General features: G+C 34.5%; 1 protein-coding gene and 1 long non-coding RNA gene across 2 annotated transcripts; one reads left to right on the top strand and one right to left on the bottom strand.

Moving 5' to 3' along the window:
* Window positions 1-739: 739 nt before the first annotated feature.
* LOC136804254 (uncharacterized) lies at window positions 740-23135 on the bottom strand. Its single transcript, XM_067060957.1, has 30 exons — window positions 22932-23135; window positions 22525-22578; window positions 19872-19931; window positions 17907-17958; window positions 16553-16767; window positions 16037-16193; window positions 15580-15678; window positions 14904-15206; window positions 13842-14092; window positions 13326-13391; window positions 12866-12941; window positions 12315-12607; window positions 11639-11698; window positions 11378-11444; window positions 10776-11029; window positions 10339-10395; window positions 9765-9846; window positions 9225-9353; window positions 8787-8962; window positions 8444-8500; window positions 8029-8092; window positions 5716-5896; window positions 5386-5468; window positions 4996-5136; window positions 4516-4700; window positions 4117-4191; window positions 3799-3927; window positions 3156-3370; window positions 2529-2666; window positions 740-1271 (listed from the first exon to the last, which is right to left on the bottom strand). The coding sequence occupies exons 1-30, from the start codon at window positions 23091-23093 to the stop codon at window positions 845-847; spliced, it is 4308 nt and encodes a 1435-aa protein (XP_066917058.1). The 5' UTR covers window positions 23094-23135; the 3' UTR covers window positions 740-844.
* Window positions 21279-23117, top strand: LOC136804255 (uncharacterized). Its single transcript, XR_010846257.1, has 2 exons — window positions 21279-21393; window positions 21996-23117. It is a non-coding gene; the product is annotated as an uncharacterized lncRNA (long non-coding RNA).
* Window positions 23136-24595: the final 1460 nt, after the last annotated feature.

Raw genomic sequence — 24595 nt, 5'->3', positions numbered from 1 at the left:
TGTGTTCCAAAAATAATATATACTATACTGTAAAACATTAAAATATTAAAATATCTCTTGTTTGAACTTAAAATATCTCTTGTTTGCTATGGAATCATTTTTTGCAAATTTCAAGCTCAAAATCTTCAAAATTACCCAAAGCTTTGCTAGATATTCTTGTCGAAGCACATCAAAGATTTTGAAGACCATTAATTTCATAAAATTTACAAAAATATGATAGATTAGTAAGATGGGCTGTTCCAAACAGGGGGTAGACGAACCTTTTCAAGTCAAAACAAATTTCTTGGAAATGTGTGGATACCCCCTGGAAAATAACAACATCTGCAAAAAAGACCATGGAAAAAATTATTTTCATCTCTTAAAGTGAGTGTGGGCGAACTAATATCAATCGTTTAACCCCTGGAAGTTTAAGAATAGCTTTTTACCCCCTGGAAAAGTTCGTCCACCCCCTGTATGGTTATAAAATAGAATGGCCCAATTATTAGGAATTGATAATAAAATTAATATAAAATTCTTTGCATTTAAAAATAGTAAATTAACGCTTTCCATTCGGCAATAATTATTTGAGAGCCAGCTCTCTCATGTGAATATTATACAACAAAAAATAGGTAATACCCAGCCTGCATGAATCCAATATCAAATCGATGTCAATGTAATGTCCATGTAACGTCCATAAGGTTCCAAATAACGAGATATTTCAATGGAACCTTTTCCCGGCTCTAAGGTTGTGAAACTGATTCTAAACCATTAACTTCCATTTTAATTTCTTACCCGGGTGTTCCAGCAACCCAAGAGAATATAAATCACATCTAAAATCGTTTCATTAAAATTCGTCCAATCCAGCTCACAAAGTCAAATCCGATAGATCCTTGGTCATAGCTGGATTCACATAGCCGTTTGGTGCACTGTTAAATGATTTCAGGGGCTGTGGTTTCACATACCTTTCCTCATTAGGCTGAAGACTTTTTAAGCTTAATTTACTCTCCATTTGTTCATTATCTTCATTTTTCATCTTCTGTTTTTGTTCTTTAAGTTCTTCAATGCTTTTTATTTTCGGTGCATTTTCTTCAGCATCAAACATAAATAAATCTTCATCATCGGAGGGAACACTATTAAACGAGGCTACATTATAATACGTATTTCCTTGATCGATATCAAAACTTAGATAATCGGCAGACTGAGACATAATCTGCTCCAAATGGTCATGTAATTCGGTGAATGTTGGACGCTCAAGAGGATCTTCATTCCAACAATGTAGCATGATGTCATACCTAAAGTGGTCCAACAATAATAAAGTACATGTATTTTACAAGCTATAAAGGCCGGTCTCCACTTGCGCGCGCTGCGATCGCACTTTTTGGCTTCAATCCTTTTTGTTTGGAAAAAAGATTACGTCATAAAAATGTAGCGCACGCCTGAAAAAAAAGTTGAACACATTTCAACTTTTTTCAACTGTTACGTCAGATCGCGCCAATAGAGTTGCTTCATTTTTCTTTTGACCAACAACGTGGAAGCTTTGCTCGAAAAAGTGCGATCGCAGCGCGCGCAAGTGGAGACCGGCCTTAAAGCAAAGGTTTCGACCCGTGCTGTAGTAGACGATCCTAACGATCACTAAAAAAGGGAATAGTTTAAAAGGCGTGATAAATTCGGGCGGAGTAAGCAGTGGCGGAGGTGTTTACAGTATTTGTTCCAAACTCTACCGCCACTTTTTTCACTTATGCACTTTTTGAAGTACAAAAATACAAAAATTTGAAAACAGGCTCATAGATACTTAGGACGGCTTGGCAAGACTGAAAAATGTTTATAAGGATGCCTATATCCAAACCAAAATTTAACTGAAATTCCGGAAATCTGTAAATTCCCAGCCAAAACAGGTAAAATCAGGAAAAACCTTTATATTTTTAATATTTTACATTTTTCAAAAAAATTTTGTAGGCTCAAGGTAATGCTTAGCACATGCTTAAATTTTTACAATAAAATCTGAGCCTATATATGCTTATCATGAATATTGCCCTTATGTATTACAATGAGGTGAGAACAGTCGCTCTCATATCGCGAATGGCATGGTTGTGAGTTCGAGTTTCGCCGGATCCGTTGGTTTTCCAACGGTTCTGGTGGCTGGTCAGAAAACAATATGAGAGCGACTGTATTTCGAACCCCTACAAACTTGAGTTATTCAAGTCAGACAGTTAGATAATTCTAATTGGGGGGGGGGTTTGTAGGGGTTCGAAATACCGGTTTTCCGTCAAAATTTTTGCTGAATCCCGGAATCCCGAAAATTGAAAAAAATAATAACACCGTCACACCGGTTTGTACAGGTTCAAATACCGGCAAAATGACAAAAAATAAGGCCAAATACCGTCACCGTCTGATTTTAAAATACCGTTTTCCCGTCTTTTTTTTCGTCAAATCCCGTAATACCGTACTAAAAAAGGGCCAATCCCGTCACACCGTAAAAGTACAAACCCCCCTCTAGTGGTCCATCGATGAAATGTACCCAGCGATAAAAAATACTAAACAATACTTACATCGGATCTGCACAATTTTCTGGTTTATCCATTCTGTAACCCGATTTTAACATTCTCAACAATTCACGGTTATTAACCGAAGGATATGGAGTACCGCCAAGTGTGACTATCTCGAAAAGTAAAACACCATACGCCCAACTAAAACGCAAAAATCAGAAATAAGAAAGGTCTAAGCTTTCATACAGAGCTACTTTGAAATGGACATTATCAGGCATAGGAGGTACAATTAGATAACTCTTATAAATGAAAATTTTGTATGGAGAATTTTTATCATAATTCTCCTGATCAAACATTTTTTATCACAAAACAACCACTTTTCGACCCATCCCAATAATTCCTCTAGAAGGTCTATTACTTAGGGATGGTCTTTTTATTAGGTTACCGAGAGGAAATATTTGTTTTACCTTTCAGTACAGTCAGCTCTCTCTTGTTCGAATCTCTATCATTCAAACTAGAATATTGGTGCCCTCAGCTGAAAAGTGATTTCTGTACTATAATCCCCTATAATTCGAATCTTTTCTAATTCAAATCTTTTTCTAATTCGAATTTTCGGTCCCTTGAAGATTGAATCAGAGAGAGTCATCATTATAACATGAAATACAAACAAACAAACAAGATGAGCCTTACACATCACTGTACATAGTAAACTCTTGATCAAAGATGGCTTCAACTGACATCCACTTGATGGGTAATTTTCGACTCTTCTGACTGGTGTAGATTTGACTATCACCAACTGTCCTTGTGAGACCGAAATCAGATACTTTACATACTTTATTAGCACCTATCAATACGTTTCTTGCTGCTAAATCACGGTGCACCATATTATTTGATGTCAGAAATTCCTGAGATGAAAAAGAAATGAAGGTGTCAGTTAACATTTATTCAACATAAGTGTTGTGAATTCGAAAAGCCAATTCTTAAAATATTGAAGATATGATTACAAATGTAGGCCATTTTTAACTGTCTGGATAATTTGGGACAGCAGGGCTGTAATACACGGCTGTATTGTATGCTTGACAAAAACAACCTCAAGTATGTATGAGGTGTATGCAGTATGTGTTATATATAAGTGTATGTATGTGTTTTGTGTATACATGCACACAATGGAATACCAGAACGGATATATTAGATCTTTAATAAAGCCCTTTCATATTATCTGCAAAACATATCTACATTCGTTCGATTTTAGACATAAACCTGGTCATTTTTTCGTTAAAAACTTCTCTAACTAAGCTGTGAAAATCAACAGAATCAACCATTAATTCTTTACCATGCCAGCGCAAACTTGCCAAGCAAACGACAGCAAATCATCAGGAGTCAAGACTTCATCAGAATTCGGACTATCATCGTATATTGGTGCACCCGAATTTACTGATTCTTCACCGATGGAATTAATGTCCTGAAAATAGAGATAAACTTTAGAGGATGATAATAAACGTTTTTTCCAAAATTCTTGAATCCATCGGATGTTCTTAACTTTTTCTTAATTCTAAGCCTATAGATGTTCTTAATCTGAATTTAAATTTTTTGAAGCCTTATTTATGTTTTATATTATATTTCTTATACCAGAAATCCAGAAAAGACAAACCTGTAATGTATCATGGAATTGTTGTGTGTACATGAAGCTTTTGGTACCTTCCGTTGTAGTCAATCCAGTACAGAGCTGTTGGAAAGAGAAATCTTGATTTGTAAACAATGACGAATATTAAAATTCATAAAAAAAAGTTTGTCAACGGATATATGGAGACACAAATTATACTGTAAGGAGGGGTGTATGCAGGGGGGAGGGGGTCGAGAACACTTAAACACCAACACTATTTTTTTAGATCTTTATTTTGTCATCACATGGAAAATTTGCCCCCGAAATACCGTTACTTCTCTTCAAACACCGAAACACTGATGGTAAAGAGGGCCACATACCGTCTCACCGTCAAATCTGTAAGCATCCACTGTAAGGTTTGAATCAAGAGGTTTAATTATAATTTACCTTTGAGCGTCTTTTCCTTAGGAAATTCAATAGATCACCGTGTTCCATAAATTCTACTAGAAGACACATCGGTTGTCTGACCGTACTACAACCAATCATGTTGACAATGTTCTTATGGTATCCAATACTCTTCATCAATGTGATCTCTTCTTTGAAATCTGCAAACTCTTCCTGTTGCGCACCGTCTGTAATATTGAGAGATCTTAAATTCGAATTTTGATCACAAAAGTTATGAAATTAAGAATTTTGACAAATTATCAGAATTGTTTACCTAAAAATGCGCACTTCTATAACTTTTTTTATAAGCCGAGTGCGGTGTAAGATTTTGACCCGTCTATAAAAAATCGCTCTTCTCATTGGTTAAAATAGCCTTAAAATATCAATGTTAGTCGAAGGTCTAAAGATTAACGACATCTTCACATAATATCAGTTATGCAGTCATTAAACTATATGTTTGCTGATGGTAAGACCAATATTTACCTTTCAAGAGCTTGACAGCCACTTTGGGGTTATTTTCTGTATTAAAACCAGCAACTCCACCAGCCTGTTTGCCGTAATTTGATTTTGCAATGACTATTGCATCGATAGTTGCACTGTATACTGTTCCGAAAGCCCCTTCGCCTGAAAATGTAATAGGAATATATTGAGAGTTAATGTAGAGCTTAGAGCTGAAGTTGTTCAGGATAGAATGGGGGAAAGACATCGAGCCTTCAAAATACAAGATAATTTAGAATGTAATTGACTGAATATAAAGGGTAGATGGGCCCAAAGAACTTATTCGAGCTTATTCGAACTTATCTGACGCTCAAGCAATTGTACCATAGACGTCAACTAGAAAATCAAAGTCTGGATTAAACAACCTTCTTTTACCTATTTTAACGTCAAGAGTGATCGCTTTAGGATCAATTTCCCAATCATCTGCAAGTATTCCTTTTTCCGCGTCAAAATACATGCTAAAGAAAACGAGGATGGATTTTTAATACCATGGAAGAAAAAGAAAAAAATGCTTTAAGACTTAAGGCTTGGAGACACGAGAAGTTTTTTTCGCGTTGGTGCAATGCAACACGCTCCATCCTACCAACCTGAAACGCTTTCTCGTGTCTCCACCCCATTTTTCATTTAATAACCTTTGTGCTTCTCTCAGTTTTGTTCCTGGGACAATGAAAAATGGTTTCTCTGAGAACCACAATCTCTACTTACCCGAATCCATCTTTTTCAAAAGGACTCTTGTTATCCTTATCACGTTTTCTCCATGCAATGAATAGGATGATTAAAACAGCGATCACAATAAGAGGGATGAGAACACCAAGAACGATGGATGCTGTTGGTTCATCTTTGCCTTTAGATACTGGACTATCTGTGGGTGGTGTTTGTGTTGGTGCTAGTGGAGGGAAAAATAGAGAAATTGTGAAAAATAAATATCACGCTGTCCTAAATTCATGATATGCACCACTGGAGAGTCTTTTGAGAACTTTTAAAATTTTCCACTCAATACGTCACTTAAACAATCGAAAAAGTGACGTATTAGGTGAAAATTTTGAAAATTATTCGAAGACTCTCCAGTGGTGGATATCATGAATAAAGTCACAAACAAGCAACATGCTGAATGGACCTACCTGATGATGAAACTTAGATAGCAATAAGGAGATAAACAATCATTAAGAAAATGTAGTGCTTAGCGAAAATGCATTAAAGTTCATAATTGATTGTTGATGGGGGGAGGGGTTTAGGGAAAAAAGAAATAGAAAGTTCCGGTTGCAAAATTGCAAAAGTTTTATTGACGATTGAATCATGCTTGATGGTTGCATTGTTATCAATAATTTTTAAGTTAACTTCCGGCATTTTCGGCCGGAAAAACATGATTCTCAAAAATCCGAATCGGCCACACTTAGAGCATTGCTGATACACATCTTTGTGCAAAAATCGGGAAAAACGGTTAATGAAATCTCGACAAAATGGCAACCAACCGGTTTTGACGGCATATTATCGGCATTTTTGGCCGAAATATTTTTTTTCCAAAATCAGACTCCGTCACATTTTAGGTATTGCCATTTTACATCAGTGTGCAAAATTTCGACAAAATGGCAACCAACCGGTTTTGACGGCATATTATCGGCATTTTTGGCCGAAATATTTTTTTTTTACAAAATCAGACTCCGTCACATTTTAGGTATTGCCATTTTACATCAGTGTGCAAAATTTCATGAAAAAATATAAAGTACAGCTCGAGAAATTCAAGAAAAATCGTTTTTCCGGCGATATTCGGCTGTTCCGGCGATTTTTAGAAAGTCCCGGCATCAAAAATCAGTTTTATTCACAATTGAACCATACTTGATGGTTGGCATTGTTATCAAAAATGATTTTGCATGAAAAACAAAGAAATATCAGGATAAAGTCCAATGAAAATCTGCAAAAACGGCGATTTCCAGTATATTTCCGGCATTTTCGGCCAGAAAAGAATTTTTCTCAAAAATCGAACTCGGCCATGTTTTGGGCATTGCTATTACGCATCTTCTCGAGAAAATGCCAAAAAACCGGTTTTTCCGGCATATTTCCGGCATTTTCGGCCGGAAAAAATGTTTTTCGAAAATCAATCTCCGTCACATTTTAGGTATTGTCATTTTGCATCAGTCTGCAAAATTTCATAAAAAAATATAAAGTACAGCTTGAGAAATTCAAGAAATACTGTCTTTCCGGCGAAAATAGGTTGTTCCGGCGATTTTTAAATAGTTCCGGCTTCAAAAATCAATTTATTGAAAATTAAAACATGTTTGATGGTGGGCATTGCTGTTAATAATGTTTTTGAATGAAAAAACAACCAATTATAAGGAAAAAGTCCAATGAAAATCCAGAAAAACGGCAATTTCCGGCATATTTCCGGCATTTTAAGCCGGAAAAAATTTTTTCTCGAAAATCGGACTCGGCCATGTTTTGGGCATTGTTAGTACGCATCTTTGAGCAAAAAATCAGAAAAAACTAATGATAAAATCTCGAGAAAATGCCAAAAAAACAGTTTTTCCGGCATATTTCCGGCATTTTCGGCCGGAATATTTTTTTTTTCGAAAATCGGGCTCCGTCACATTTCGGGCATTGCCATTTTACATCATTGTGCCAAAAATTAGAAAAAACTAATGAGCCAATCCTGAGAAAAGCTGGTAACAGACGGACGAACGGACGGACGGACAGACGGACGGACATCGGTTAATTTATAGGACCTCCAAGGTAGGTCCAAAAAGAGACATAATTATGTAATAAATTGGTAATGGTAAGTATGTGTATCATTGAAACTTAGACCTTGACAATTTTATCGTTCGTAAACATGGGAAAATATATATGATAATGGTAGTCGTTTGAAAAGGTGGAAGTTTGCTAATAAACTCAAACGGCTGTCTGCAAAACTTGTTCATGAATTTTCCTATTTTCCTTATTCTATTTTCATTTTTACTTTTAGATAGTGATTTGTACTTTTTAAGACCTAGGAATAGAATATAATTATGGTTGCAGTGAACTTACTTTGGTTGAATTTATAATTTTCACTGAAAACAGAAAAATCTTCACCGTCACCATACGCGAAGACCTGAAACATAAATATGAGAAGATATTTCACGGTTGAAAGGAACCATGGGTCTAAAAATTTTGGATTTCTTTACTTTTAAGATATTGTTTAATGGTCAGGTAAAATTAGCCTCAGAACTGTAGAAAATTGCCATCAAGCTGAAAATTGGCACAGATATTCTTTAGGGTATACTGAGAAAAAAATTGTCCAAGAATAGACAGGTATAGAGAGTGTAAGTTAATGTTTGGCAATACTCTATTACGGCAAACCACTTACCTGAAATCTTTGGGGATAGAAAGTTCCGACCAATTTAGATTCTCATGACATCTCAGATTAATTATCAGAAAAAAACGACAAAATCTTTAAACGTACCTGAAATCCCATCAGCGGGTGAATCTTTGAGATGTTGAAGGTCACATTGTTTGCTTCCTAGAAACATTGCAAGTTTTTGGGAGAGTTTAGAGTGTATTTATTTGAAGACAAATCCCTGTATCTGTTACTGCAAAAATTTGAGTTTTGTTTAATTTTTAGTTACATCGGAAGGATGGCGGATTGAAGAAAGCACGCAGTATATTTTTTTGAAATTTGGCGATGGATTTTACACCGGGCCTAGCAGGTCATGCCGTTTGGGTCATGCATCTCAAATAAGTGGCTTCATTTCCCATCGAAGAGCTTCAAATATACCTTCGCCTTTAAACTCAATGGTTGTACCTACCGTTCGTAACCAACCCAGTTCCGAATCAAGTGGTACAATGGTTTGTCCGCCATATTCAACGGCAGCTCCCCACCTCACCAAATACATATCATCAAATTCTGATTCCACTTCACCAAGGCTTCTACGACGTCTTCGTTTTTCCCACTTTCTCCAAGTCACTTGATAAACTACTGTACCTAATATTGAACAACATTGCGATTTTAAGTCAACTACAGAAGCCAAGTTTTATTTAGCAAAAAAGGTTTTGTAGAGTATTTTGATCCTTGTTTTGTGAATTAATTCAGAGTGCAGAAAAATCGTCAATTTTTAGTGAAAATCTGCAAATTTCAAACAAATCAACAAAGGTTCAAATTCGAGATTTTTAATTGTGACGCTGACGCCTTATAGAACACTCGGCCAACGCTCTTTCTTAAATTATAAAATTAAGACATTTTTTACCATTATGACATTCAACGCATGAGAGATCTTCATCGCCAGAAAAACATTCCACTTTCTCATACTCTTGACAGCTTTTGATCAGTTTGGTAGTAATCTCCAAATTTTGCTTGATAGGTTTCGGGAGTGAATCTGAAGAATTTTGTAGAGGGTGCTGAGTTAATAATTTATACAAATAACATAAAATAATTTTTTCATAATATGCACCATTGCAATGTCTTCCACGGACCCAACGATTGGTTGAAAGTGACGTATTGACTGATTTTACGTCACTTACAACCAATCAGCTATTGGGTCCGTGATGTAATGTAAGAAGACATTGAAATGGTGAATATCATGAATTTAACCCTATCAGTACCGAATCTTAGCCGATTTCAGGATACAGTTGAACTGGAGTCTATTTCTGGCTAAATCATGTTTTTTTGATAATTTTTGACGACGCTTAGATCAGTAAAGCGGATACAGATCATCTCAAAAACTAGAATCTGGCAGAAGGTTTTGCAGTCTACCTTATAACAAAAACTAATGAGTTATTTCAAATACCTTTTAAACCAGCAAACCAAGTGTATCCAGTTTCTTCGGAGGAGTAAGGATAATTGGGTTTCAGTCTAGTTTTAACGTGTAGCTGTGAAATTCGAAATAAAATAAAAGTATTCCGTTAAAACATATATTTAAAGTTGCTCTCTTAAATCTAATCTGTAGCGACAAACTATAAGGATTTTTTCGCGCATGTCTCAATTAAATACATTAAAGGAAGAAATTTTGGCGGAAATTTAATTTGGTGGATGCCCGAAAAAGTTTTTTTAGACGGAATTTAATTTGGCAGGAAAATAATTCGGCGGTTGCTGGATGTTTAGGGCAAAAAATGATAGCAAAATTATTGAAAACCTAATTTTGGAGCCTAAAATAGGACGAAATTTGGCGGTACGTAATATAAATTTGGCGGATGGTGGAAAATAGAAATTTTGGCCAAATCCGCCAAATTTTCTTTCCGCCAAAATTTCTTTCTTTAATGTTCATATTCAAAGAATCTAAGATGTAGAGTAAATCTTTTACCAATGGATCCAGCTATAAAACATAATGCAGAACGCCAATGCGAAACAGAAAATATACAGACCTCGATACCAATTTCTTTCTCGAGTGCAATTCCTTTGATCTCCTGTGAAAGATTCTCCTATGGATAAAATAAAAATTTATTTTCAAGGTCGGTAAGCAAGCAACATCAAAAAATCATTTATCTATTTTGCTTAATATCATCAATAGTTGTCAAAAATTAATGAACCGTTAACAATTTCCACCAGATGAAAGATTCTCAAAGGGGATTTTATTCACGTAATTCGATTTTAAAGAAATTTTGAGGAAAAATCTAGAGGGAAGCTTGACAAATCCAGGGAAACTTGAGAAAATTGCTGTAAATGGAAAGTTTACGTCTTCACACAATAAGGGTTTACGAGATTCTCGCATTTAGAAAGTGAATTTCCATGTTCACTAAATTCTTTGTTTCACGCAACTTTTAACGCAAGCCGCTGCACTGGGGTCCGGAATAATACGAACCGTTGTAACATCTCCCAACTTTTGTTCTTTCAGTACCAGTGCCTCTGTTTCGTCCTTTTGACGCGGATTTCTTGGTCCCCAACGGACCATGTAGTTTACGGAGCGATTCGTGTCCGGTTTCGCCCATTTGAAAAGCAGATCGTAATCTCCATGTTCGCATCTCTCGTTACCACGCCCCTCGGAATCGAAAGTTATTGTTCGATTTGTACACGTAAAGTTTGCAACCTTGACTTGAATCTGTTCAGCTTCAAGTCCTGTCGACACAAAAAACTGATTTGAAAAAAATATCTTAAAAGGTTTTTTTTCTTTGTTTTCCCTTAACCCTATTAATTTAATGCTTGGCTTTTAGGAGCGATTCAGAACTAGGGGGCTTGTACCACTCGTTTTTTTTTCGATCTATAGTTCTTGATCTTCAAAAGAAATTTGGCACGCCAAGTCCATGTCATAAATTACAAAATAAAGTACAAATTTCATGTCCAAAATTTTGTTTTGTAAACTTGAGAAATCACCTTCGCCAACAGTATGAATAGGGTTAATTATCCTCTTTCTATTTGCAGTCATTCCTCAATCAAATATAATCACCTATACCATATTTTACTTACCAACTCTGAAGGAATCAAAATTTGTAGTATAAGCATATTTGGTGTTATTTACGTTGTCAACTTCAACCTTAAAAAAAGAAGAGAATGTTACTGTTAAAAGTAAAAAATGTGGAAAAAACCTTTTAGAATCAGCGTATGAGCTAGGTTAGCGTAAGAATAAACTTATTTGCGGGAGGGGGCTCTATGAGATTAAACCTTTGGAAAAGTGCAGACAGGGAAGCAAGTTATTTGAAAATATAATGTGAAAATAAGAGATCTTACTCGGACTCCAAGCTTTGGAACAATTTTCTTGATATTTCGAATTTTGTATGTTGTTTTATTCTGTTCAAAAGAAAATTTAATGATATCGTTATATTATACTATAGACAAAATGTCAAAATATCGTCCAGCTTATGTCCATACCATGTCCATCTAACGGCCATCCTGTATCAATGAATACAAAACTTTAAACCAACGGTATAAAACATAGTGAGGGTGGATACTCGATTCCCATGATAAAATAATTTGTTTTTAATTTTAAATAGTCTAGATAAATTGGCTAATAGTTTCACGATAACGATAATAATGTGGACGGTCTTATCGTCAACAAGGCCACTAAAAATGGAATTATTTAGGAGGCAGGATGAATATGAAAATTTGAAAACGGGAGGTAAATCCCGGGGCGGGGTAAGCAGTGGCGGAAGTGTTTATGGGGTTTGTTACAAACTCTATTATTATTACGCTGTTATTTTTCCGTAACCGTCCATACCGCTGTAAACTCCACGCATATATATTATCCCGCGCCTACTATCCATTTAAAGGACGATAACATCTTATTCTAAGATAGCCTTAGACGTTACGGCTTTTTTCTACGCAGTATTCGATATGGAAAGGGTGATACTATCCCGATACTAAAATGATAATTCCACGATAGTAATGAAACATAAATGATCCATACCACATTCACAATCACTTTATCCATCGCATCAGAAGTCAAAATAACTTTCTCTTCACCGGTCCACTGAACAGCTGGTCCCCATTGAACCAAAAAACCTTCACCCTCTGGAAACGGAGCCTCTGCATTTTCACTTTTCCAAGAAACAGTATACTCGATACCATTCCCCTCTATACATTCTTCACATCGAGATTGAGCATCTCCGTCAAAGCAAGGAACATATGACCATTTTGTACAAGATTCTCCAGTTTGTTCGATACTGATTTCCAGAGGAAATGTAGTTTGCGGTACAACGTCTGTAAAAGAGCGCACAAACTTATTAATCTAAGCTTGAATAGAAATCTTTTTTTCAGTAGAAAAACTGTTGACAAAACCTGGAGACTGTCATAATTCTTATGTTAGACAGAGAAGACGCACGATTTCTTGTTGGTGGACCAGGCGAACCTTCAAAATCATGAAAAGAGGCCCACGACGTTGTTTCAACGTTCATCTAACGTTATACGGACGTTCGTTTGATGTTCTGTGCAAGTTTGAAGTATGAAGATAAGTCTAACCTGTATTATAAATGGTATAACCAGCTGCATATTTTGAGTATCGGAAATTGACGTATCTTTCTGTCCTTGGGTGAATCTACAACATAGGTAACTTATTACTTAAAATGCTGTGTCAGCAAAGATACGAAATACCTTAAATAGTGTCCTTCAAGTTTTTCTTCATATTACACTTGCTACAGCTTCTTCTTTCAGACAAAGAAAATAGAGTTTATTCGAAGGGCGTTTAATCAAGGGGCGTTTATTCAAAGTAATACGGTATTTAAATCATTTCCAGATAATAGTTCACGTGGCTGTAGATTTAAAAAGGATTTTAATAAAGGTCTGGTTTGACAAAAATTCATCTTTATTCAGAAATTGTCGAACAGTTATTTTGGGTTAAGAGTTTGAGTTTGAGGGAAGCAGCAGAAAATTTGTCCAGTTAAAGAGACTTGGCTATAAAATCGAATATAACGAACATCACCTCTATCCCAAATTCGTTGAATTGCGAGGAAAGAGGAATTTCTTCAATCAAGAAAGATGTATTCAGCTGTAAAAAAAAGATGTAGAAAAGAATATCCTTATGAACCACCAAGACTGAATATAACAATGCAGTTTAAGGTGCTTCTTAAACACCTCCTTCTCACAGACCCGGTAGGATTCTCTTAGCAATTGGGGATAAAAATAACGAACTGAAACTGGGGATTAATATACCCATATTTTTTATGGCTGGAGATTTCAATTATTTTGTTTTAAAGTCAGAAGATTCTGTGGGGATGGAAAAATAATCGCACCCTCTAAAGTTTGGTTTCAATTTCAGTTGTCAAATTTTTATTGATACTCTTCGTCGACTATTTCAGATGTTTATATTTCCTTGCTTGAAATTCGCATCAAGAAAATATGACGAAAAAGAAGATGAAAAATCTAATTTATCGTACTAATCGTACTTAGTCGGTACTGAGCGATAATAACAATATAATCAAATCAGCTTCAAACTTACCGCAGATGATGAAATTCCAAATTCTTTGCCCTTGAAAACCCATGAAGTATTAGGGAAGAACCATGGTTCCATTTTTCCCCAACGTATCAAATATTCCTGAATTGGATAAACCGTCGAGGGTTTAGGCCAAGTTAAAGATAAGGCATAGTTTGCATTAGAACATTTTTCTTGCAAATCAGAAGTCCATGCTCGTTGGCGGCAAGTAGTCTTTGATAATGTATATGATGCGATAACGTCTACTGGCGGTGGTACTGTTTGTCGAGAGAAAATATAATGTTTATGTTTATGATTTTTTTTTTTTTAAAGTTGATGTAAAGTAGTACAAATTGTACTTAGCTCGAGACTAATCAATATCAACTTAAATATACAGTGGAGTCTCCGTAACTCGAACCCGCGTGAGGAAATAGAATTTGTTCGAGTTAAGAAATTTTCGAGCCACAGAGACAGGTTTATTAGGCATTGTTTACTGAAAGGACCAGCATTAAACTTATTTGAGTTAAGCAGATAATCGAGTTATAAAGGTTAGAGTTACGGAGAATCCAATGTATCGTCAATCTTATACCTATCTGTCGCGACCATAAATACCCAACTGCAAAAACAACAAATTAAAGAGACCTAGCAGGAAACTCAATCAACTTTATAGACTCTCGTTTATTCGAGCCTTTATTATTCGAATTTTTCTATACTTCGAACTAGCTTTAAGTCCCCGTAAAGGAGAAACCTTGGTAACATGTTTTCTATAATTCGAATCTCTTTGATTCTCGAACAAATTAGATTTCCCGTTCGAGTTCGATTAAGCGAAAGTCAACTTTATCAGGTCTAATGATGTCAACCAGAGACAGCCATCTTGTATCCCAGAGGTCTTATCAAGGACCCGAGCTGCGAATTTCGCCGGTCCAAGGGACAAAAACATTACAATTCGTCTAAAAGTTCAGTTCGCCGCTTCAAATATATATTCACGTTAAACAATACAATCCGGACTTTCTAAGAATTCGCCAGGTTTAATTTTTCATCTGCGAGCCTATCAAAACAAAAAATACCCTACATATCCTAAATACTTACGCGTCGGCGGTGTCACGTAGGGACAGTCTTTCGTGTAGTCCCGTACATACGAGCAATTGACGTACGTAAAATTACTCAGAAATGGTCCAGCATCGAGACAATCATAAAATACGTATATTTCTACGTCACTATGGCAACCATCTAATTGGTCCTTCCCAGGGTCATAGTAGGTAAGTTTGACGGTTGTTGCTTGTCCCGATTGTATGTTTTGGCCGCCAGATTTGCCGGAAGTGAACAGTGGTATACTGCGACATCTTGTCCCTTGGAAATCACTGTATACCTTGATGTAAGTGGCATTATCGTCTAAAAAGAGAGTGAATTGACCTTGCTTTGAAATGTTTTGCAGTAAAAAAGATAATACTAGTAGTAGGCAATTACACGAAATCTATTTTTTGGCCAAAACCTGCAAAAAAGTAAAAATTAGTTCCCACTAAATCAGTTCACTTAGGGCACTCCTTCCCTGTATATTTAAATTTGATAAAGCTGCAGTTTGATGAAGAAGGCATTGAACTATTGATGCTTTTTTTTTAAACTGAAAAAGGTGACCTCTCCCAGGTCATCACACTTGTATCAAAATTCAAGCTCTCATTGATTCTTTTATGGAAAAAGTGGAAAGCTTTGATACAAGAAAACATAATTTCGTTCAACAAAAGAAACAAAAATACTTAATAGATACCTGAAACGGGTGGTACAGTAAATTCCCATTCTAAATTAGCAGAACCATAAAATCGAGGTCGTGAAATTTCTACTGAAGATACATTCGGCAATCTTTTACCTGTGGAAGAGAAAAAGAAGGACTACTTTGAATTCTAAACTTAATTATTTCAAAAAACTCTTTAATTGATACCTAAAGAATTCAGAGACGTCTGAGTCTTAATAGATAAGATAAATAAATGCTACTTCCCCGTTAATCATACTTTTAGAAAATATGGGAGACTCTCCTCTACTATTCGAATCCTTAGAGAATACATCTACAAAATGATGAAGAAATAAATATGAAATTTTAGATTATTTACTCAACCCAGGAGGAAACAATTTTGGCCAAAAGTGGCGGGTATCACACGGTCCTTGACCCATGAATGTATCACAATAGAATTGATACGTGTTTTGAAAGGATCTTTCTTAATACTTACGTATAAAAGTTGCATTAAGGGCATTTGATCGATTCCAACCATTTCGATTGATGGGGTATATTTTAATCTGATATTTCTTTTTCGGGGTGTGTCTATGAATTCCTCCCATCCGTTGACAAACATCATTGATGGTCAAATTGTATGCAGTATCTGTTGTCTTGAGATTGAGGAAAACACGAATTGTTAGGAACAGTCATGCATCACTACTATGCTATCAATGCGTCATGCAAGAAATTAGGTCCACCAAGGTTTTTTCCTCCTCGCAACATCGATGTTCGTGCATTATTGTTATACTCTCAGAAGAAAAACAAGGATAATCACAGGCTCAGAATAAGACATCATGTACATTTCGCAGAGCCGCATGTGACCAGTGCCCTATCTAGATTAGCTCATTTCAGTCTCATTGAACCCTATAGTTTGTAGTTGAAAATAGATAACTCTGTGGGATTCTTTCTGGGTAGAAACATTAAAGACCACTCATTTGGTAAATGCAACAACAGACCTATTTACACTTACCAGCATAAGAAACTTCTCTTCAGTATAACCCGATTGGAATTGGTCAGATCCAAGGACAGTTGTCACCAAGTAGATACTGGATAAATTGACAGAACCACCGGATACGATACTGTCCCATTTATAATTGACATTGTAATCATATTCGGTAATAATTGGAGCATCTTGAATAATCTTTGGTGTATTTGATATGGCAAGTGTTAAAAACTCGTCAGAACCTAAAAAATGGGAGGAGGAAAATCTTGTCTGACTGCCACATGACTATTTTAGGTAAAGAATGCCAACAGATAAACTAGGTCACAGTGTGGATCTAAACCACACTGAAACGACCGCCTTCCATCACGCATCACGCTCGCGAAAGAGCGCGCGCACATTATTAACGCCTACATGTCATCTCCAGTACATTTTAGATTATTCATTGAAAACAGATTACAATATAGTCATTTTTCATGTCTCGATTATTCAATTCCGAATAAAAGACATTCAGGGAAAAAAAAGAAAAACACCTGGGTAATCTAGTTAAAAAAACAGAAAGTAAATGGCAGACAAAGTAATGAGCCAAGGCAAAACGAGATTAGCGTACCACTATGAAAGAAACCGCCTCCGGCGGTCGATAATCTATTTAATTCAAACTAGTGAGTAAGTGTTACCAGGTTTCAGGAGTCAAAGGAGAATTCTGCTATGTATTAACTAAAAAGCGAAATCGAAATTTAAAAAAAATTGGACTAATCATGGCTTTGTCTAAGGAGACAGCCAGGAGACGATAAAACCGCATTAAATTTTGGTCTTTACAACATAAGGAGACATGAAATAACCTATACAATTTACAAAAAAACACTTGAGGTAGAATCCACTTTTAAATAGTTATTCAACATTTCTTGAATATTTGTGGATTTTTTATTGGTGCCACTCTTAAATTAGATTCATCTTTTTGGCACACGTTTAAAAGATGATTGGCATTATGTGTTGACGTCTCTGAAATTCATTTTCTAGAATTTGACGACGTTCTATATAACGACTTACATAATCTACGACCTTATTCAAGGTAAACTACATTCAACGAATTCCATACGAAAGTCTGACGTTATAAAGACTAGCTTTTGAATTATATCAGAACAATGAGATCTGACGTGTTTATTTTGGAATAAGTATTCTTTTTAAGCGTTCAAAATACCATCTTGCGTCATCAGTATATATATTGAAAAGCCAATTCCCGCGGGGGCATTTTTCCGAGGGACAAATTTCCCAGGGGTAAATTCGCTAGAATTGATGAGACCATTTTCGCCTCATTTTTAGTATTTTTGTACCCGAATAAAGTGACAATAGAATTGAAAAGCTCAACTTAAAGAAGACCTACCTCCAACTACTTGATTGAAGAATTTGCATCCATTGATGCAGTGCTCGTTTGACTGGAAAACCGAAAAAAAGAAACCAATTATACTAATGATAATAATTATTATTTTAGGGATATAAGAGGGTTAGAGTCATTGACCTTCATAAACCCTTTACTATGTTATATCTGTCATCTTCAATCAGAGTTTTTTTAAAGATGGTGTCCTTATGGTATAATTCGATGAAATTTTCGTTCAAAAATCTTTTAACTCATACAGTATTGAGTAGTGGTACCACTTCAAGAAACTTCCATCAAAGATTTTTAGTTTGGCTGAGATCAAGAATGTGTTCCGGGTATAAAGTGGCTACATTACACTACACTACGCATTCATAATGATTCATGTTCTATTGACCATTTTAATCAATGAAAATAACCGGCATGACTTTAATGGACATTGATAGACACTGTTTAAGACCATTATGTGCTTTTTATTTTCAGTTTTTATTACCTAGTACTGTTATAGAAGATGGGAGAGGAAGATTTTTCCACATACCGAAATTAAACATACTTTTCAAGATCAATAGCTTTGATAGGATTAGATAATTACAATAATTGGCACACTCAAAAATGCCTGATATTATTATAAAGGATTCTCAAAACACAATTTGGCAATGTTCTGGCAATAGACGATATCGGATTTAGATAAATGCAATGCATTCTGGTTTCTAGGGACTCTCAAAGGAATTATAATCTATTATAATTGATCTATTATAATTCCTTTGAGAGTCCCTAGAAACCAGAATGCATTGCATTTATCTAAATCCGATATCGTCTATAACTTCTTTCTACAGTATCAGCTTATCATGAGACCAAGTGTTTTTAAATCGAAATAGCCAACGCATTCTTTAAGTTGTATTTCATATCTGAAAGATTACTCATTTTATCGATGAGTTTCCTGGTGGCAAAAGATTCGCAATGTTTGTAAAATGATATTGTCTATCTGCAGGGAATCTTTGTATAATTTCAAAACTTGCAACATTTTGTTTGTATTTATACGCAAAATCAAACGGTTGTTGACGTCAAAACACTTTATGATAAACGAGGTTCGAGGTTCATTGAATTTTGTTGATTTTCAACTAAACTAGGAAAACCCACTGAGGTGTTTACTTTTTTGATGGTGGAGTGTTTCGCTCTTATATCTAGTATTTTTCATACCTTTTCGAAAGGAAGCACAAATTTCTCTACATTCGTCAACAGTATAAGACTGATATGAACAATTTTCTTTTTCTAACATTTCTTATATAAAAATACAACTCGGGTCATAAATCTTAAACCTCCTTTAAGAACCATCGAGACCTTTGGTAATTTGATAGAAGAGTTTGTCAAATTCAAACCATTGCATACATGTTAATAGCAATGTTAAGCACGGGTTTATTTTGACCGTAAAGTGCGATACCGTAGGCCTGTACATAACTTATCAAAGCAAACCATGCAAGTGAAATCTTATGTACAGGCCTAGGGGGGGGGGGTTTCAGGGGGTACCCGATTCCGCAATTCCGCCAATTTTTTCTTCAATTTCCGTCACACCGTCTTAAATTGAACCAAAATTCCGTCACCGAAAATTCCTTTGAAATTCAATATTTTTGTCGAATATTCCGCAAATTTTGAATATCTTTTACCAATTCCGAAATTCCGCAATTTTTTTTGCTAAATTCCGTTTTTCCGCACTAAAATTGTCTAATTTTCCGTCTCCGTCAGAGAACCCAATTTCCGTAATTCCGTCTAAATTTTCGCCAAATTCCGTCACTCCGTCCGAAAAAAGGGCCGATTCCGCTCCTCCGCCAACCATGAAACCCCCCCCCCTAGGGTATCACATTGAACGGTCTAAATAAACATTGCTTAACCTCGCTAACGATTTAATGAACCCTCGTTTAAATAAATCGTGCTGATTCCCCAAACGATTATAACAGAAAATGTAGTAGTACTTACGTTGCACTCGGAGATGCAAGCTGCCAAGTTAAAATCTCCATTTGGGCATGCTTTCATACACTAAAAGAACGGAATAATATATCACTTGACGTAAAATAAATTTTGTTTCTGAAAGGGAACAATCGGAATGAGTCGGAATAATGTTCAGAACCTTATTCTAATTATCAGACACTTATTCACATATAAAATTGTCAAATAAATATTTGAAATCTCGACAATATAAGGATTCTTGGTTTCATTCCCTAGAACATGAGGCAGGAAAATAAAGGAATGAGAGGGTTAGAAGGTTGATCATGTTTTAGTCAGTAATGTGTTTTCATTTATGGGGAGGGCACTTATATTTTTACAAAACTCCGGTCGGGAAAATTTGATATGGAGCCAAAAAAATAAATGTTTTTTTTCCAAATTCAATAGAGTTGATTTTCTTAAATCAGAGAATGAAGTCATTGATCAAAAAGCCATTACGTCATTGGGCTACACTGCGAATGCGAGAAATGTGTTTTTAGTAACAATAGCTTAATATTCCCCTGAGCTCATAAGTCAAAAATCAAAATTCTAGTGTTCATGGAATTAAAATCATCAAATACAAAAAAAGACCATTCTATAACAAGCTTAATTAGTCTCAGCATTATTACTACAAACTGATAATTAACAGATCATTAAAGAGGCATTTGACCTTCTACACGTTGTTTTTAAGAACATCCAAAATTTTCGAAGCTTTTGGAAGCCTAAAAAGGTTCTTAACATGTTCTTATTTTCACTATTTTGTGAGTATTTTTGTCCATTTTCCTAAGAAATTGGCTGTTTTAGAGTCCGTAAAACCTTAAAATGTTCTTAACTTGTTCTTAATATTTTGGCCGTCGAAACCTCATGTTCTTATATAGTTTTTTCTTATAAAAAACGTGTAAATGTTACGAAAGCTTAAATTTAGTTTCGATCGAAAGCGACAAAGCCTCTTTCATTCTAAAACTTCTTTAGATAGAAGTTTCCTAAAGGTCTTTGAAAAAGTGCTTTACAATTACCAACGACTATGATAATTATTTTTGTTTAAAAAATTAATCTTAAATTAGTTATCCAGTTGTTTGAAAGACTTCGAAAGGAAGGTTCCATTTTGTTTATCCCTAAACCAGCAAATTGTGTATTCCGTTTAAAATGCAGTGAATTCAGCGATGATTGCGTGCATTATAAACTATTTTCCATTTTTAATATAAAGAACGACCAATCTTTAATAAAATATTTAATAAATATGATTGAATCATCAATAACAAAAGGAAAAGTCAATGAATCCTGATTCAAATTGTATTAATACTTCTATCAAACAGATATTTAATTATTTAATTTAGTCTTCCAAACTAGAATTTTATTAGGAATCCCGTGTAGCATTCGTTTGTTTTTTTCAATCAATTAGATTTTACATTATTCGCCTGCAGGATGAATTTCTTGTATTATTTTTCAATATTGGCAATGTTGCTGATGCATTTGATATCTTTAACAACAAGTCAAACGTTTTGTGTTTCTTACAGTAAGTAGCATATTTTGATCATTGTTGACCAAAAGAAATCTCTCATTTCATTTCTAGTAAACGAGGAGTTAGTAGCAAGAAGAAATGTATTTCAATTTTTTACTTTCTATCCCTCATAAAACTCAACATTTCTAAAGGAGGAAGTATTAAGATTGATATTTGACCTGTTAGACTAAGTAAATTTGCACAGATAAATGGAGTAAATATATCATAGACTAATGTTGACATTGTATGATAAACCTGATCACTTTGTTTACTTTTGCTATGAATGCAAGGTTTCTGTCACTTTCAGCATTTAAAAATTCTCCTTGAAAACTGTCAAAATTACTAGATAGTGACCCAGTAAAATAAGCCCGAAAATGACATGTTGGCTCTTCTTTGACACTGTTGAAGCACTTGCTTAGCTCCTCCAGAATAGGTCATGAGTATTAATTAAATTAGAATTATATGTGCTTGTAAAACTTGAAAGAAGAGATATCTGGGGAGATCTAAAGAGTAAATATGACAAAAATCCTTGTTTAAGTGTTCCTTTTAAGTATGCTAACCTTTTTATGTTCAATTGTAAAGGCTATATTAGAATTTGTCTTTTATTCTTCTTATAGTTGGTATGAAGATTTATCCTTTCAGCACAACAAGAGTATGGGGTAACTGGCAAGGATATTGTCAAGAAAATGGTGAACTGATATGGAAAAACACATCCTATAGCTAGTCGATGACTATGAAAACTATTGGTGGTCTTGCCATCACTCTGGTCATAATTTTGGTTCAACACCCCGCGTATACACGTAGACTCTATATTATTTACTTTTTCAATTTTAATCACACGAATCGTAAGTATATACGAAATCTATATATTTTTCAAATATTTGTGTTTTTAGATTAGTTATATATCATATTTTCAAAAAAAAGAAAATCAGGAAAATGTTCCATTTATGATAGAGAGTGTTATATTCCTAATATGGATATCAACAATCCTAAAGTCAAAAATTATAACACCCTCCTTTAGATTGCTACTGCTCTAATGCAAATATGTCTGTGTATATTTCCATTATTTGCTTACATTTTAGAGTGATCAGACCCCCACTATAGGTGTTAATTGAATAGAAAATAAAAATTGTGAAATTCTCTTACGTTTTTACATTCAGTAGTTTTGCAATCTGCATCGAAAGTGGTCAAATTTCCAGGCTGAAAGAGATGAGAGATGATAAGAGCTTTTTTGTTTACATTTGATGTGAGGGGGACCCTAGTGCCAAATGAAAAAAAGGTACTTGAAGATTGAACAAGAATGTTTTCATGTTATGTTAAGAAAGAGTAGGTTTCTAACAGTGATGACAAACATAACATTACAAACCAAAAAAGTCAAACTATCAATTTTCTCTTAATGACAAGAAGACAATGTTTTTCTCTTTGATTAACTGATGTTTGTTAATTGCTTGAGTATAGTCATCATAACATTCTTAGAAACAAAAAGTCTCCACTCCCAAAACATAACTTTTTTTCATCTTCAATTTTCTCAAAGTACGAAGTAGGCTCTTTACCTGCATACAATAAGAATACAATTGCCCAATGTGAAACCATTTATCAGTTTTGAAATCATATTGATCAGATGGATTATCAGCATAGCCACATGTATCCAGTTTTGATGCCTCTGTAATGATATATTGTCCAAAAAACAGCAAAATAGTGAATATTTTTTTCATCTTCTCTTAATTTTAAAACAAATTTTATAAAAAGCAATATATTTTTTACATAATCATATTATTTTCATTTCCCTTTTTCCTAAAATGAAATCCAAAATCCTTATAACAATCAATGAATCTGTAAAAATAATTTTCGAATCAAAGACTTGAGGAAAGTGACCAAATTTCAAGTGTGCCAAATTATAGTAATTTCAATAATTTCATTTATTTAGATGATCCACATCGTCAATTCAAAATAATGTGATTAGAGAATTTGAATGAAAAAGCCAACATAATTGACTTTTTGTAAAAAATGATGTCATATTTTTGTAGAATTTGTCGCATTATATAGCATTAGGTTAGCAAAAGAAAAAGAGATTGATAAACAATGAAATACGCCAGAAATGAAAAATCACAAGCAATCAAAACAAATAACTTGAAATAAGATGCCTAATGTTTTCAATAAAATATGCTTCCTCTTCAAACTCTGCATTATTCTAATTAGACTATAATAGAGTCAAGGAAAGGAGCATCATAGAAAAAAATCTCTTTTATCAAAAAAACAATAATAAAGCATTACGGTTTGTGGCTTTTATTTTTAATGAGTTAATATAAAAGACCACTTATACAACTACAAATAGTAATTAGATATGATCGTAAGTTGAGCCATTTAATTTTGAGTGAGTAGTCTTGATTATATTGTTTGAAGAAATTAGGGAGAGTTCTTTCCAAATTTTATACTGTGAAAGGAATATAAGGGAAACAGAAAAATATACCATAAATTTGAAAAAAGGAATGAATTGTATGCATTTTGGTTACCTTCGAAAAGCCATCCTCATAGTCATATATAAATGTTGTTGGAAATTTTAGCTAGCAAGCCATCCAATCCATACACTTATTATTGCCCATCTTTTTTCAGACCTTCAAATGTTCCAAAAAATTTTTAAAATTCTTTACAGAAAAATGTATTTTTGAAAAGTAACTTTTCTATATATTCATTTAAGCATAACTTTTGATTAATCTGATGAAAAAAAAATTAATTAAAAAATTAATAAAAAATTAAAATCCTTTCTTTCCTATGGAAAAAGTTTTATTCTTTTAGAATTCATAGAACTTGAGAAAAATTACTCAAAAGAAAAAAAATTGTGTCACACCTATGGTACAAAAATTAATTTTACAGTGATTTTAGAATACGTAATTAGGCAATTTTGTAAATTACATCAGCTACTTTTGATGAAAAAATGAGTGTACCTCAAAAATGTTGGATCGCATTGGAATTGGACACACTGTACACTATAACTCCCCAAGTTTGAGATACACTCTATCTGACAGTCTGATACCGAAAATATTGATTTGCAGCCCGGTTGTATTATTATTTTTTGAGCTTTGAGAAATGAACAACCCTGGCCTGATTAGCACTTATCCATACCATGTTCTTCACTCCAAAAAACATTGGGCCTTTACCGGGGGGGGGGTTGATGGGTATGTGCGGGCGGTAAGGGTCGGTTTTTTTACCTTTCAAA

Source organism: Clytia hemisphaerica, unplaced genomic scaffold (assembly GCF_902728285.1).
Source record: "Clytia hemisphaerica strain Z4C2 unplaced genomic scaffold, Clytia hemisphaerica genome assembly, whole genome shotgun sequence".
Taxonomy (NCBI): domain Eukaryota; kingdom Metazoa; phylum Cnidaria; class Hydrozoa; order Leptothecata; family Clytiidae; genus Clytia; species Clytia hemisphaerica.
This window is presented reverse-complemented; position numbering and strand designations above follow the sequence as displayed.